Source organism: Palaemon carinicauda, chromosome 10 (assembly GCF_036898095.1).
Source record: "Palaemon carinicauda isolate YSFRI2023 chromosome 10, ASM3689809v2, whole genome shotgun sequence".
In the NCBI taxonomy this organism is placed as follows: Eukaryota; Metazoa; Arthropoda; class Malacostraca; order Decapoda; family Palaemonidae; genus Palaemon; species Palaemon carinicauda.
Genome location: NC_090734.1, coordinates 74,471,541 through 74,485,888, shown reverse-complemented (window position 1 = coordinate 74,485,888; position 14,348 = coordinate 74,471,541). Strand labels below are relative to the sequence as shown.

At 42.3% G+C, this 14,348-nt stretch overlaps 1 protein-coding gene across 49 annotated transcripts in view; it reads left to right on the top strand.

Annotated features, from left to right (window-relative positions):
• The window catches only part of LOC137648632 (protein tramtrack, alpha isoform-like), a 363,704-nt gene that overhangs the window by 905 nt on the left and 348,451 nt on the right, over nucleotides 1-14,348 (top strand). For 47 of the 49 annotated variants that reach the window (XM_068381625.1, XM_068381603.1, XM_068381599.1 and 44 more), the window contains exon 2: nucleotides 12,184-12,266. The exons of 1 other annotated variant lie outside the window; for it this stretch is intronic. In XM_068381625.1, the coding sequence (XP_068237726.1) occupies nucleotides 12,189-12,266 (78 nt within the window). In that variant the 5' untranslated portion in view covers nucleotides 12,184-12,188. Of the gene's footprint in view, nucleotides 1-70; nucleotides 199-12,183; nucleotides 12,267-14,348 lie in introns of those variants that run through there. One more of the 49 variants, XM_068381577.1, reaches the window with a different exon arrangement.

Below are 14,348 nucleotides of genomic sequence, written 5' to 3'. Positions count from 1 at the left end.
AATTTCCTAGGGTTTTATGTGAGCGTTGGCTGCGAGGTGGATTATTGATTTTGGGATGAGGAGAGAGAGAGAGAGAGAGAGAGAGAGAGAGAGAGAGTCGCGAAGGCGGGCTATGGTCTATGGGCAAGAGCTGGGAAGATGCTCTCCTGGTAACGGTTCGAACATAGAAATGTGGAAGAAGCATCTTGATTGAAACTGGTGAGGTTTTCTGATTGATTATTTTCGTTTCAATTTTAAAGGCCGTAAATGTTTCAAAAACGTTTTTCGTAGTGCCCTTAACGCAGAAATTACTAGTCGCCTTAATAAGACTGTACAGGTACATGCTAGCCTACTTAGGATATGCATCAAATTGAGAGTGAGTAGCATATAATTTAGAGGATTGTTGGCCAAGATTTTGTTTGTATTTTTTTTTTACGAGTAACCACTAACAACTGCTTACTCTTCATTTTGTTCATACAATCAGCCAATGGTTTTTGTCTAGTACCGCAAGTGTCTGATTATAAAACTAAAAATTCTAAACTATAGACAAACGTTTCTTTACAATTTCTTTTTGAAAGGATGAGTCTGGCCTTATATAGCCTGGCATTTTGGGTGATTGGTGGCATATTGAAATCCATAGGAGCTATATTTTTATGACTCTCTCTCTCTCTCTCTCTCTCTCTCTCTCTCTCTCTCTCTCTCTCTCTCTCTCTCTCTCTCTCTCTCTCTCTCTCTCTTTCGCGATTATTTTCCCGTTACATGATGTCAATCATTAGTCTTAGTGCCATAAACTGACCTTTGATTTTTCATTTCATTACACCAAACTCCAGTCAACTTTATATATTTTTCTTTCAACTTGAATCGATATGAGTCTTTATAGTTTATATATGACATAATTGTTTTTGACGTTAATAGTTTATATATGACATATCTTTTGACATTTTTTTAGAATGATTTATTGTTAATTTGTTCCCTTCAGTTATTTATTTCCTTTCCTCACTGGGCTATTTTTCCCTATTGGAGCCCCTGGGCTTATAGCATCTTGCTTTTCCAATTAGGGTTGTAGCTTGGATAGTAATAATAATAATAGTAACAACCGGTCACGGTGAAATAGACAAACCTACTTTTAAGCTTATTTTGCCGGTCCAGTAAAATAAACAAACATGCAGGATCTACCAGTGATTGACATGCCAATTGACCATAATTTCAGCATCACTGAATGCACAAAACAAGATGATTTGCCAGATATACAGAATTCTGACTTATACCTACGGGTACAGAATTATCTGCAGCCGATGGTGAAACAGAACCACCCACTTTTGCTGAGAACAGTGCAGTTCCAGAACCTGCTAATCCTAAACTAGACAATGTCACTTTGCCTCCAAAAGCCAGGAAAAGGGGTAGACCCAAAGGGTCAAACAATAATGTTCTGGGACTTTCAAAGAAAAAGTCAAGACTCCATTCATCAAAAAATCATCTAATGACAGGGATCTACAGCTACTTGGCTACTTTGTAAGTGATAAAGATGCCACCCGTGCCATGCGTGGAGAGGTTCTCTCCAAAAATGCGGTAGAACAAAACCCTTCTTCAATTCCAACAGCATGTCTGGATGAAAATGTTTCAATCCATAAAATCGCCGATATTTTGATTCTGACGGTTGGAAAGCTGTGGAGCATGTTTATGAAGCCTCAAAATTGTCAGCACGGTGGACGTGTGAGCTCTGCAGTCAGGATTTGAGCAAGATGGATTCTGTGGTCTGTGACTGTTGTCTTCAGTGGGTGCACCTTAAGTGTAATGGTAAAAGAAGCTCCCGAAAGGAAAGTTTTGGATTTGCAGACTGTTATGCCTAAAAATTCAAAGAAGGCTGTATTTATTTTAATAATTGATTAAAATAATCGTTTTAATGATTATTTTTTAATGTGGTGAACAAGATTCAAAATTGTCTTTAAAATTATATAGATAAATTTGTTTTAAGTGTTTTGTAATATTTTAGTTTATTGCCATTATTTATAATATTTACCGGCTAAATAAGCTTAAAAGCAGGTTTGTCTTTTTTACCGGGAATGGCAAAATAAGCTTAAAAGTAGGTTTGTCTATTTTACCGGGACTGGCTAAATAGCCTCTTCCAACTTGAATTGTCTTGGGTAGTTTGTAGAGAGGTGGATGCAGCCACTAACTGGTCACGGTTACCTAGAAATTTGCTGATATATATACTTTTAGGTTAGGGCTCTCCTAGGTTAGTGCACACCTCTGAATGAAAATAAAATCTGATTTAATCAACTTTTTTTCTGTCTAAGCCAACCAGTATCTGCTATACAGTTCTAGAAGCCTTCCAGAAAGTGTTTTGATAAAACTTAAATATAGGCTACACTGCAAAATGGAAAAGGAAAAATAAAATTAAATTGCTGAACAAGGCCACAATATTTATTTGTAGTATTTTGAAAAGATTCCTCAGTTTTGATAAAATGAAAAATTTACAAATAGCTAGCCTGCGTTATCAAATAATAGATTTACATTTATTTGCCCATTATGCTTGTCAGGGCATTTGTCAATTATTGAAACTTCACGCTCATTAAATAGACTTGACAGTGTAGTCTTATCATTGGTGAACATGAACAGTTTACTTTGTGATTTATGTAGGTATTTCCTGCTTGTGAATATAATTGTAATGATGAGGTTGTAAAAAAAAAAAAACTACTTAGTTTAAAGAACTAAGTGTGCAGTGATTAAAATTATCAAGTATTAAAAAAACATTAGGAAATGTAACAAACTTCCAGTACTCTGCTACTTTGATATTTCCACCTTGACTGAACCTCAAGCTAACTTAAGGTCTGCTGTCAAGTTATTTGTCGGTCCTCGTAAATCGGCAGTCCAGTCTTGTAGTACACATTGAAAGTGTGAATTTCCCTTTCTATAATATTACCCATCTTTTCATTTTTCAGTGACAAATTGGTCATTATTGAAGAAAATATATAAATTCGATGAAAATTTAATTTCTTCTTACATGAATACAAATCTTTATCCATTAATTAGGAGAAGATTCTAGCGCAGCTGGAACTCGGCCATTTAACTTTTAACGAGGTGTCTGTAAATGTTGGTAGCCAATGATTGTGTGGGAACCCTTGCCCCCTTGCCAGAACACTGATTAGTTACCATGATTGTGGCTGCCGAGTAACACAGACATGTTGTCAGCGATCATGCAAACTTGGCTTTTACTAACTTTTTCCTTTTTTACGTTTATTGTTTATGCCTGATGCCAAAGCCTGGGATGCAAACCTGTAAAATGTCTGGGAAAATGTTGCCTCGCCTAATGTACTGTACGTTATGTAAGACCACTACTTCAGTGGGCGCTCACATTTGGGCACTTGACATTAGTGTGCTTAGTAATTTTAAAGACCAGCCTTTGGGGTTTCACTAACCTTTTGGCATGCACTGCAATGACATGCTCTTCTATGGACTCGCACACGGTAACTTTAGTGATATCTCTACTAAGAAAGTCTGCTTTTCCTCACGCTCATCTCCGATGAGTTCCAATTCAAAGGCCACTAGCACGTTCTGCAGGGAAAGAGCAACCCTACCAGATGCCATATTCTGAAGTTACAATTTACAGTAAAGAAGGAAACTAGTCCCACGGAAATACCTAAACATGCTTTTAACCTTACCTGTTCTACAAAGAAATTGGATGAGAATCTCGTGCTTTCCCCAATCCTTGCTGGAATCAGGGCTCTTGTGAATTGGAGCTTCAAGTTTTCCAGATCCAACTAATTCCAGATAGTCTGTAGTAACATGACCGTCGCAGGATATCCAAAGCAAGATGAATGTCGCTAGATATTCAACAGAGTGCACAGAGGTTCTAGGTTACTGAAGTGTATCTCTGGGCAATTATAGGCTATACCTAGTTGAATTAATCTCTCCTTCAGGCCCAGAGTCCCCAGAAAGAGTTACTCAAGCAGGAATAACATGAGAACCTTGTTCACCATTCTGAATGGGCTGTAAGTGGAAGGAAAGTATAGACTGTAAGACAGCTCCGAAGAGATCCTTTGGTTGTTCTCCCAAAGCTCCACGAAAGAGGTATCAGGAACTGCAAGGAAAAGTTTCATCCTAAAGACCTGTTCCCCTCCTTATAAAAGGAAATATTTTTCAACTACTTACCCTCCCAGATGCCAACCGGGCACGATGACTCCATCCCAGATAGAGCTGATCCTTTTCAAGGTGGTAACTTGCAAGTCATGCATCTGGCCCAGTGGGGAGTGAGAATGGTGTAGAATGAAAATCTTCGGTCCTGCAAGTACTATAGTGCTCCCAAACGAAAGTGGCAGTGGAATGACAGTTCTTCTTAATATTTCGTATAGATTTCAAATAATTTCGTACCTTCACGTCCTCTCGGTGAGGATACAAGAAAATTTGCCCAGCTTGACATTTGCGGATTAACTGATTTAGCGTGTCGGACTAATCTTGTTCTTCTCTGAGAATGGGTGACCTCTAAATCTTAATCATTTGATTCTTTCTGGGTTTTTTCTACCAACAGAGTTTTTCAGTACACTGGAATTTTTTGTAATCCTATTAAACACATACACACAAACACACACACATATGTGTGTGTGAGTGTGTGCGTGTGTGTATATATATATATATATATATATATATATATATATATATATATATATATATATATATATATATATATATATATATATATATATATATATATATATATATATATATATATATATATATATATATATATATATATATATATATATATATATATATATATATATATATATATATATATATATATATATATATATATATATATATATATATATATATATATATATATATATATATATATATATATATATATATATATATATATATATATATATATATATATATATATGTGTGTGTATATATATATATATATATATATATATATATATATATATATATATATATATATATATATATATATATATATATATATATATATATAATGCCGTATATCATATTCACTCAGATAAAGATGTAAAATTAATAAAGACACATCCGCCTTGTTTAAATGCATTAGAGAATTTTAATCTATTCCAATTTCTTTTCCATTGGCCACCTGGGAAAAATAGACGAAAAGGGAACTATATCCGGGATAATGACCGACGGAACTGCCCCACCTTCAAGACCTTAATCCATCCCCTGCTTTAGGGCTTCTCCAAATAAAATGATCGAAATATTTTAGATTCGATGCGAAAAAATAAGCTCTCAGCTGCCACTTTCGTTTGGGAGCACTATAGGATTGATTAGGAGAGTCAGTGTGCTTGGAGAAGCCTCCAGCTCACCAATCAAGGGCAGAAAAGTGGCCATAGACTGGTTGTTGGTTACCGCAGGGATCTAGACAAATGCTGGAAGTACTGTATCGGGGTTAGATCTTGCCAAGGAAACATTCGATATCATCTACTGCAGTCGATATGCAGGTATCGACTCGTAAGGATTTCCTGAAGGTAGGCTGGTCTTCTAAGATCTTGCCTCCAGCCTTTGCCTGACAGAAGCATTATGTAATGTAGTATTCACAATCCTCTCCCCTTCTAGATCAAGCTGTTGCTACCCTGACCTTGGCTGTGTTAGCTGAAAGACTTGCAGTGCAGCATATCACTTAAAGGGCTTTAGAAGCCTCAAATATGGAGGTTGCAGCAATGTCAACCCTGCAAGCTGCATCCTGGGTGGACCACTGGTCAAGAACAATGGAGTACTAAGCCTTGAGTGAGGGCCTCACAAATTCTCTCATGGGGGAAATGCGTTAAGATTTTGGTCCGTCAGGCAGCCAACTAGTGGCCTAACTGGGTCTCAAAGAAGAGAGTTGCGGTGGCCTTCAGGTTTGTTGAACAATTGTACCAAAGAGAGGTACTAAACCTACGGAATTCGTCGTTCAAAGAAACATCCCTGTTTCATTTGGAACAGGGATGAGAACTATGAAGCGTGAAGTAGATTTTGATTGGAAAAGTATTGATTGAAAATCTTGAGAGAGATGACTGGCGAAATCTAATCGAGTCTGCGTCAATACCTGTAGGTTTGGCAGGATATGACGATGAGAGGTTAAGGTGGAGAAGTAGATGGAGTCCAGCCTAGACACACTTCTCCACCGAGCATTATCGCAAGAAAGACCTCAAACCTCCTCCTTGAACATGTGTACAAGGTCACCGTCCCCTCATAGGCAATTTTTGGGCCAAAATTCCAGACTAGAGCCAAGCAATGATATTAGGTCTTAAACATCATGGAACTCCAGAGCGTTTGATCAGCGTTTTCAACATTGAAGGGCTCGAGGCCAAAATTGTAGTGGTAAAGGCAAACCTTTGCTCACACTGGGACCAGCAAATACCCCATTCAGCTCCCACCAGTGGGGGATGAGGTGGGATTATCATGGGGCAGAGCGGTGGACATTTTTTGGATTCTGTTACTGCCTTCCGTTCTCCAGCTTTTTTCCTCCCCTTATTCCAACTCCAGAGATTCGGTCCTCATATTATCAAACAACAGGAGAGTGCCTTGCCCTACACTCAGAAGTACAGACTACTCTATGCTCTCTAAAGGTGCTGTTGAAGACGTCCAAGATGAGTACCCTGAGAGAAAGCCTCGTGAGGATGTAGACCCATAATAAACCTGTCAGCCCTTAACAAGTTTATCCACCAGATTCCGTTCAGGATGGAAACTCCCGAAACGGTCAGACATCAGCAAGGAAGAAGGATTTTGTGATCTTACTAGATCTCAGGATACTTACCTCTAGATCCCCATAAATTCTTCTTCCAGCAAGTATCTACGCTTTGTACCGAGAAACAGACTTCCAGTTCAAAGTTCTCGGCTTCGTGCTGTCCATGTCCCCTAGGGTAGTTACTCGAGTGTTTGTTGGTTTCAGTATGGACCTGTGCCCAGACCTATCCCTGTTTGCAGATTATTATTACTTGCTAAGCTACAACCCTAGTTGGAAAAGTAGGATGCTTTAAGCCCTGGGGCTCCAATGGGGTAAATAGCCCAGTGAGGAAAGGGAACTAGGAAAAACAAAATATTTTAAGAAACATAACTATTGAAATAAATGTCTCGTATAGAAACTTCAAGAAATTTTAACAAAATAAGAGGAAAGGAAATAAGATTGGCCAGTGTGCCAGAGTAAACCCTTAAGCAAGAGAATTCTAACCCAAGATAGTGGAAGATCATGGTACATAGGTTATGGCACTACCCAAGACTAGACAACAGTGGTTTGATTTTGCAGTTAACTTCTAGAAGAGCTGCTTACCAAAGCTAAAGAGTCTTAAGACTACCCTTATTATTATTATTATTATTATTACTTACTAAGCTACAACCCTAGTTGGAAAAGTAGTATGCTATAAGCCCAGGGGCTCCAACAGGGAAAATAGCTCAGTGCGGAAAGGAAAAAAGGAAAATAAAATATTCTAAGAAGAGTAACAACAATAAATATCTCCTATATAAACTATAAAAACTTTAACAAAACAAGATGAAGAGAAATAAGATAGAGTGTGCTCGAGTGTACCCTCAAGCAAGAGAACTCTAACCCAAGACAGTGAAAGGCCATGGTACAGAGGCTATGGCACTACCCAAGACTAGAGAACAGTGGTTTGATTTTGGAGTGTCCTTCTCCTAGAAGAGCTGCTTACCATAGCTAAAGAGTCTCTTCTACCCTTACCAAGAGGAAAGTGGCACTGAACAAGTACAGTGCAGTAACCCCTTGGGTGAAGAAGAATTGTTTGCTAATTTCAGTGTTAGGTGTATAAGGACAGAGGAGAATATGTAAAGAATAAGCCAGACTATTCAGTGTGTTTGTGTATAGGCAAAGTGAAAATAGACCGTAACGAGAGAGAAGGATACAATGTCAGAATGGTCTTTACTCCCCAAGCAGCAACAAAGCTCCTGACTAATAGGGATCCCGGACAATCAACATGTTCATTACGAGCCTCAACTGGACAATCAACATGTTTGTTACGAGTCTCAACAGGATAATGGCAGTTTATTGCTAACCAATGCTACAACTGGCCGTGCATTCGAGAATACATTCCAACACCCATGGGACAGCCGTGACATTAATGCTTTTCCGTCATTTTGACTTCTCTGAAGGGTAATAAACAAAGCACTTTCATGCATAGATCTGAAGTTGACACTAGTAGCTCTAATGTGGCCTCAGCAGAATGGTACCCGGATCTTCTGCATCTACAGTACTATTAGAGGTTCTGAAAGAACTTCCCCAGTGGTCCAACCTGCTCCGTCAATCCCACTTGCAGAGGTTCGACAAATCAGTGGATTCCCTATCTGTATATGGGTGGAGGTTCTCTCTCTCTCTGGGAGAGAGGCTTTTTTTTTTAGCAAAACAGCGAAAGACTTCTCTCTGTATGGAAGGGGATTCTCCGCACCTCATCAGGTCTTGAAATCAGCAATACCAGACTTCATGTCCACGTAAGAACGAGTCGCCTAAATAAACGACGAAGATTTGTGTTAGTGTAGGAACAAATCATAAATTTTAAAAGTAATTTTTATTTTTCTCAGCTATACAAACTTGAGTCCGTTAACTTCCTGCCATCACCTTCCCCGAAAGTCCCAGGTATAATCATAGTGACTATTCGGCGTATCGGCAAGGAGACAGTGTTTCCATGCTACTGGCTGGTAGTTACCGACATCTGTTGACACCTCGTTAAAGTTAAATGGCCAATTTCCAGCTGCGCTAGATTCTTGTCCTTATTAAAGGACTCAGGTTGGAGAGATAGATCTTGTTGTTTTAGATGAGCTCTCGAGACTGGTCGGGTATGGTCTCCTGAGAGAGTGGAACCCAATTATTACTCTGAAGAATTGCATGTATTCCTCCTCAACCTGCAGGACCAAAATCCCCTGAATACAGAGGAGAGTCAGTCTGACATTATCTTTCCTCAAGTTCTTCATTATATCTGGAAGGTGAATGGTCATGGAGAAGCCCAGTCTTCTCCAAAGGTGAGGAAAGTGGCAATCAACGGCCTTTGTCGGGTACCTGGCAGCTCTAGGTCTTGTTTTTAACTTCCATGGTCAATCCTGGCCCCGGAAGCTTTTGACAATTTGGAATCTTGGGTATCTGCAGGGAAGCACTCCTTGAGGTAGGGAGATCCTCCCGCCTGGGTCCATCATGTTTCACAAGGCAAAGAAAATGCAGAACACAGGAGGCTCTCCCTTGACCCATCCTCTGATTCCTGTGGTAGCCACTCTGATGCCAGGTGTCACCACAGTTGTCAAACATGGAAGCACCTTGTCGTGATAGACTGCTGGTCAGGAACTGTCAGCTGTCAGCTACCTAGCTGACTCTGAGGACTTGTCCCACCCAGGTAAGAAACAATCCCTTAAGGACATTGTACTCATTTGGTCCTGGCCGGTAGAGTTCCTGTTGAGTCAGTAGAACTTCAAAAGTTCAAAGTTGGAGCAAATGCTTTTTTGTTGACCAGACGGACATGAGTCTTTTTATAGTTTATATATGACATTTTTGTTGTTGACGTTGTTAATAGTTTATATATGATATATCTCTTTTGACATTACTTTTTTTAGAATGATTTATTGTTAATTTGTTCTCTTCAGTTATTTATTTCCTTATTTCCTTTCCTCACTGGGCTATTTTTCCCTATTGGAGCCCCTGGGCTTATAGCGTCTTGCTTTTCCAATTAGGGTTGTAGCTTGGATAGTAATAATAATAATAGATGCTGTGACTGCCAAAATCCAGAAATGCATTGGTTGCCATGATGGGTTAAACTTCTGTAACTCCTCCCTAAAGGTTTCTATCATTCCAGCAGTGAAGGTAGAAGCTATGACCAAAAGGTCAAGGAAAGACAGTCATGACTACTTACGATGTCGAGCTGTTCCCTTCCATCAGCCACAGTCTGCCTCCACCTCAGGTCAAACTAGGGCGGTGGACCAGCTTAGAGGGGCAATTCTCAATTTCTCTCTTTGATTCTGAAGCTCCTTTCAGCCCAATTCAAGTGCCTTTACTCTGGTTTCATCATAGGCACCTGACAACAGCCTTCATCTCTTACGATACATGAACGATTGACATATCTTGGCTGACTCGAAGGGTACCCTTTTCCAGACTCCTTTTGTTTTGTCACGATATAGGGACCGTGGTGAATCGAAAGGAGTTTGTACATTACTAATGTCCATGTAGACTCCCATATCTTGGAATGGGTGTAAACATGGTCCTCGAAAGGGTTTATATGTCTCGGGACAGGATAACTTGCCTGAGAACTGTATTGCCTCCCTTCCTTCGACAGTCCCTAACGTTCTTGGTGCACCTAGGGGTAGTCGGTTGCCTTCACCTTCGGTCACTTCAGTGGGAATCAAAAAGGCTTTGGTCACATCATCTTGACCATCCCTCTCACTGATGCTGATAGGGGAAAAGGCCAAAAGGTTCTACAATGGTGGCTGGAAGAGTCAACCCTTCTGAAGGGTTTCCTACTCTAACAACGCATCTGGAATTCCTATTATTCACAGATGTGTCCAAAGAAGGTTGGGGAGCTCAGCTCTGTCAGCATATGCCATCAGGGCTCTGGCCCGAGCAGGAGCGCTGAAACCTTATACATGTGTTGGAGCTGAGAGCAGCATTTTTGCCTCCTTCTAGCCAATCACTTGGTGGTGTTGATGAGGCATAACACCACCATGATGGCCTATTTTCTAGCTGATCACTTGGTGGCATTGATAAATGACAACACCACCATGGTGGCTTATTAAAACAAATAAGCAGGTACCATGTCACTGCAACATTGCTGTCTTTCAGTAGAGACTTGAATGGGGGAACTCTACTTTTTTCCTGACAGACAGCATCATTCCAGGCAGGAAGAATATAGTAGCGGACAAGTTAAGCAGCAGGAAGCAAGTGGTTGGCTCGGAGTCCTTGTATAGGGACAGAGATCATGACTGTGGGGTTCGGCAACAAGAGACCTATTTGCTACATCACTGAGGGGTTCGGCAATAGTAGACCTGTTTGCTACTTCACTGAACCACCAGTTCCCTATTTACTGCTATCCAATTCCAGATCTGAAGGCAGCAAGCGAGTACGAGATACAGCATCCATGGGACTACCTTGATGTCTATGCTTATCTGCCATTTTGCCTGACAAGAAGCATCATAAATCAAGTTTAAGCAATCTTCAATCTTAACTCTTGTGGCATCAAGTAGATAGTTACCCAGATCTTCTTCTGTGTTTCTATTGCTGGAGACTTGCCACCTCTTCCAGACTTGTGCCAATCACACGTCCAGATATTCCGCAGTGGAATCCGTTTGGTTTCATGCTTTGAGGTTATCCAGCATCTCTGAGAAAGGCTTTTCACATGAAGTTGCACGAGAGATGTCTGTATATGTCAAGAGATCCTTAACTCCCGTCTACCAACCCAAGTGGTCCAACTCCCGTTGGTGGTGACTCTCCCCTTGGAGCCTCTATTCCTCTAGTAGCAGTCTTTTTACTGTACCTCTAAAAGGAGAGTCTGTTCCGTTGCAGGGGTAAATGGCTGTCGCTAAAACTAAGTCTTTAGACTAAGGGAGTAGATATTTCTTCTTTGGTTAAGCTTTCAATGCTCATGGAGCTCTGAACAGACTTGGCCTCCAGTTGACTTCTACCATGGAACGTTGTCAAGGTGCTATGTTCCCTGAAGGGGTACCCTATGTACCGCTGGGGCTAGCCCTAGGTAGACACCTCTCGGATGGAAATTTGGCACAATTTCAGAATGAGCCTTAAAAAACACTTTAAAAAGTAGTGGTTGTTTTCATTGACTGAATAAAGTACTAATGTAGTGTGGAACTAGTTAAGTAAGTGGAAGGAAGAAGTTAATGATATGAGACTGCTATGTGGTGGAGTTGTTTGACCATTGGTGTTGGATTTTGTCTAGACAAATTTTTTTTGAATCAGAAAGTCTTAGAGCTTAAACTCCACTTTGTAAAGTAATGTTGTTGGGTCGTTGGCTAACATGGATGCTAAGGGCCTTTTTTTTTTTTTTTTTTTTTTTTTTCCTTCAAATAGTTGTAGCCAGTATTTAGTTTAGAATGAAAGTTTCCTATTTTCTTTCACATATATGTTGTTGATGTCAACACTGTTTGCCTTGTAGAATTTTGTTTGGTCTCGTCTGGTTTGAGTAATTTAGTTTTTTTTTTTTTTTGTGTGTGTGCGCCCTTATGCTCAACTAGGTTTTTCATTTATTTCAGCCACCATGGAAGAGTTACTGTCCTTGAAGTGGAACAACCATCGCTCCACTTTTCTGCACATTTTGGGAGTCCTCAGGGACAAGGTATGTCATCTGTTACTCTGAAACTAATTTTATTTTGAAATATTTATCTGAAGAGTTTTAGGGCTTTTAATTACAATTTGTTCCAACACAGAATACTTACCTCGAACTACTTTCTTAGGAGTATCTGGGATCTCCTCCCAACCGACCAGATTTTTGTGTAGTTTACCCTAGTCCCGTTTTCTATGAGGGGTAACCTCAAGTGGAGTGGAACATGCCCTGAGGCTATCCCCCAGGTCAGAGAGCATGCTTGCTCAGGTCTCGATCTCCAGTAAGTTCTCTGGTCGCGTCGTGATAACATCTCGACGCTCTCTCTCCTTACCCAGTGCGACCCTTTGTGTCCCGGACCCCCCATTTTGTGTCTTTCGCGGTCCCCACGTGGACCCATTATTATTATTATTATTATTATTACTATCCAAGCTACAGCCCTAATTGGGAAAGCAAGAAAAATAGCCCAGTGAGGAAATGAAAAAAGGAAATAAATAACTGAAGAGAACAATTAACAATAAATCATCCTTCCTACCCTTATCCTCTGTGTTCGTCGTGTAGGGACAGCTTATGTTCTACAGCCACGTGTCCGGAGTGCGAGTCCTGGAACGTGGTACAGTGGGTGCGTTTCGGCACCAAGAAAAAGAATGCGTCCAAGAGGTCTCATAGGAAGACGTGCCTCTCCTCGCCGCTTACTTCTCCCGATTCCTCGTCGAATGGAGCTTCTTTTATACAGCCATCTTCCCCTACCCAGAGTAGGGGACGAGGTAAGTCAGTTGTGGGGAAGTGCCCATTGCTCTTCCCCAGGAGTCTGAGTGGGTGCGGTATAGCACCAAGAAGAAGTAGGCGACGAAGAGGTCGCCTAAGAAGCCTAGCGCCCCTTCCTCCCTTGCTTCGCCGGGCGTCCTGTCTGACAGAGCTTCCCTACCACCCTCCCCTACCCAGAGTAGGGGACGAGGTAAGTCCGTTGGGGGGAAGAGGCCCGCGGCCCTTCCCCAAGAGTCTGATCTTCAGGATAGTGGGGTTGTGGCGTCGTTCCAGACGAGTGAGGGGCTTGCGGGAGTGTGTATGGGAGACGGAGTCCTGGTGCAAGCAGGCCACGTCTCCTCTGATGTCCCCATGTGGGGAAAAAGGTCCCTAATTCCTCTCCAGCCTCTTTGGCGTGTTTTTTCAGTCACTTCTGCAGCCGAGGACATCGCCGAGAAGAAGCCTCCCAAGACGAGGCGCTGAGGAAGCTCAGGAGACGAAGGGAGAAGTCCCGCAAGAAGTTGTCGCGTTCTCGCTCCCCCTCGAGGTCGCGCCACGAGAGTCGGCGCTCAAGATACCGCAAGAGCAGTGAGTGGGTGGTGGTTCACCTTGGCAGGCCGCTGGAGGTAGCTGCGGCACCGGGTCCTTCAGGTTGGCGTCCGAGGACGAGATCCCTGGATAGATACTCCTCTGGCAGCAGTGGCACCCGACGGAAGGACTCAGCGTGGCAGGTTCCAGTCGACAGGCGTAAGTCCGCGAAGGGTCTGGCTCCATCCGCCCAGCGGAGAGAGTCGCCCCATCGGTCTGGCAGTAGAGTCCTGACCTCCAAAGGCCACCTAGCTCGGCACGAGCGCAGTGGACCCAGGACGGAGGCCCCCGTTCCGACGGTGATGCCCGCCCTTCGACGTGAACCCCGGCAACCCTACAGCAGGCTCTGGCAGACCGGCATAAGTCCGCGAGGGTTCCGACTCCTTCCGCCCAGCGGAGAGTCGCCCCTTCGGTCTGGCAGCCGTGTCCCAGCCTCCAAGACTTCGACAGCCAGGTCTCGGTCGACAGGCATAAGCCCGCGAAGGTTCCGACTTCTTCCGCCCTGCGGAGAGAGTCGCCCCTTCGGTCTGGCAGCCTTGTCCCGGCCTCCGGTCCTTCGATGGCCAGCCCTGAACGAAGGAACCAACCAGCCAGCACGGGGAAGCCCGTGGCTCCATGGATATCCGCAGGAGCTCCATCCTTCCAGCGGAGGTAGCCGCTGGATCGACCCGGCAGCATGGCATCCATACCCGGTACCACGACTGCTCCATTCAGGCTTCTTGGTCAACCGCTGGTATGCCAGGGTACTCACACCCCACGGAT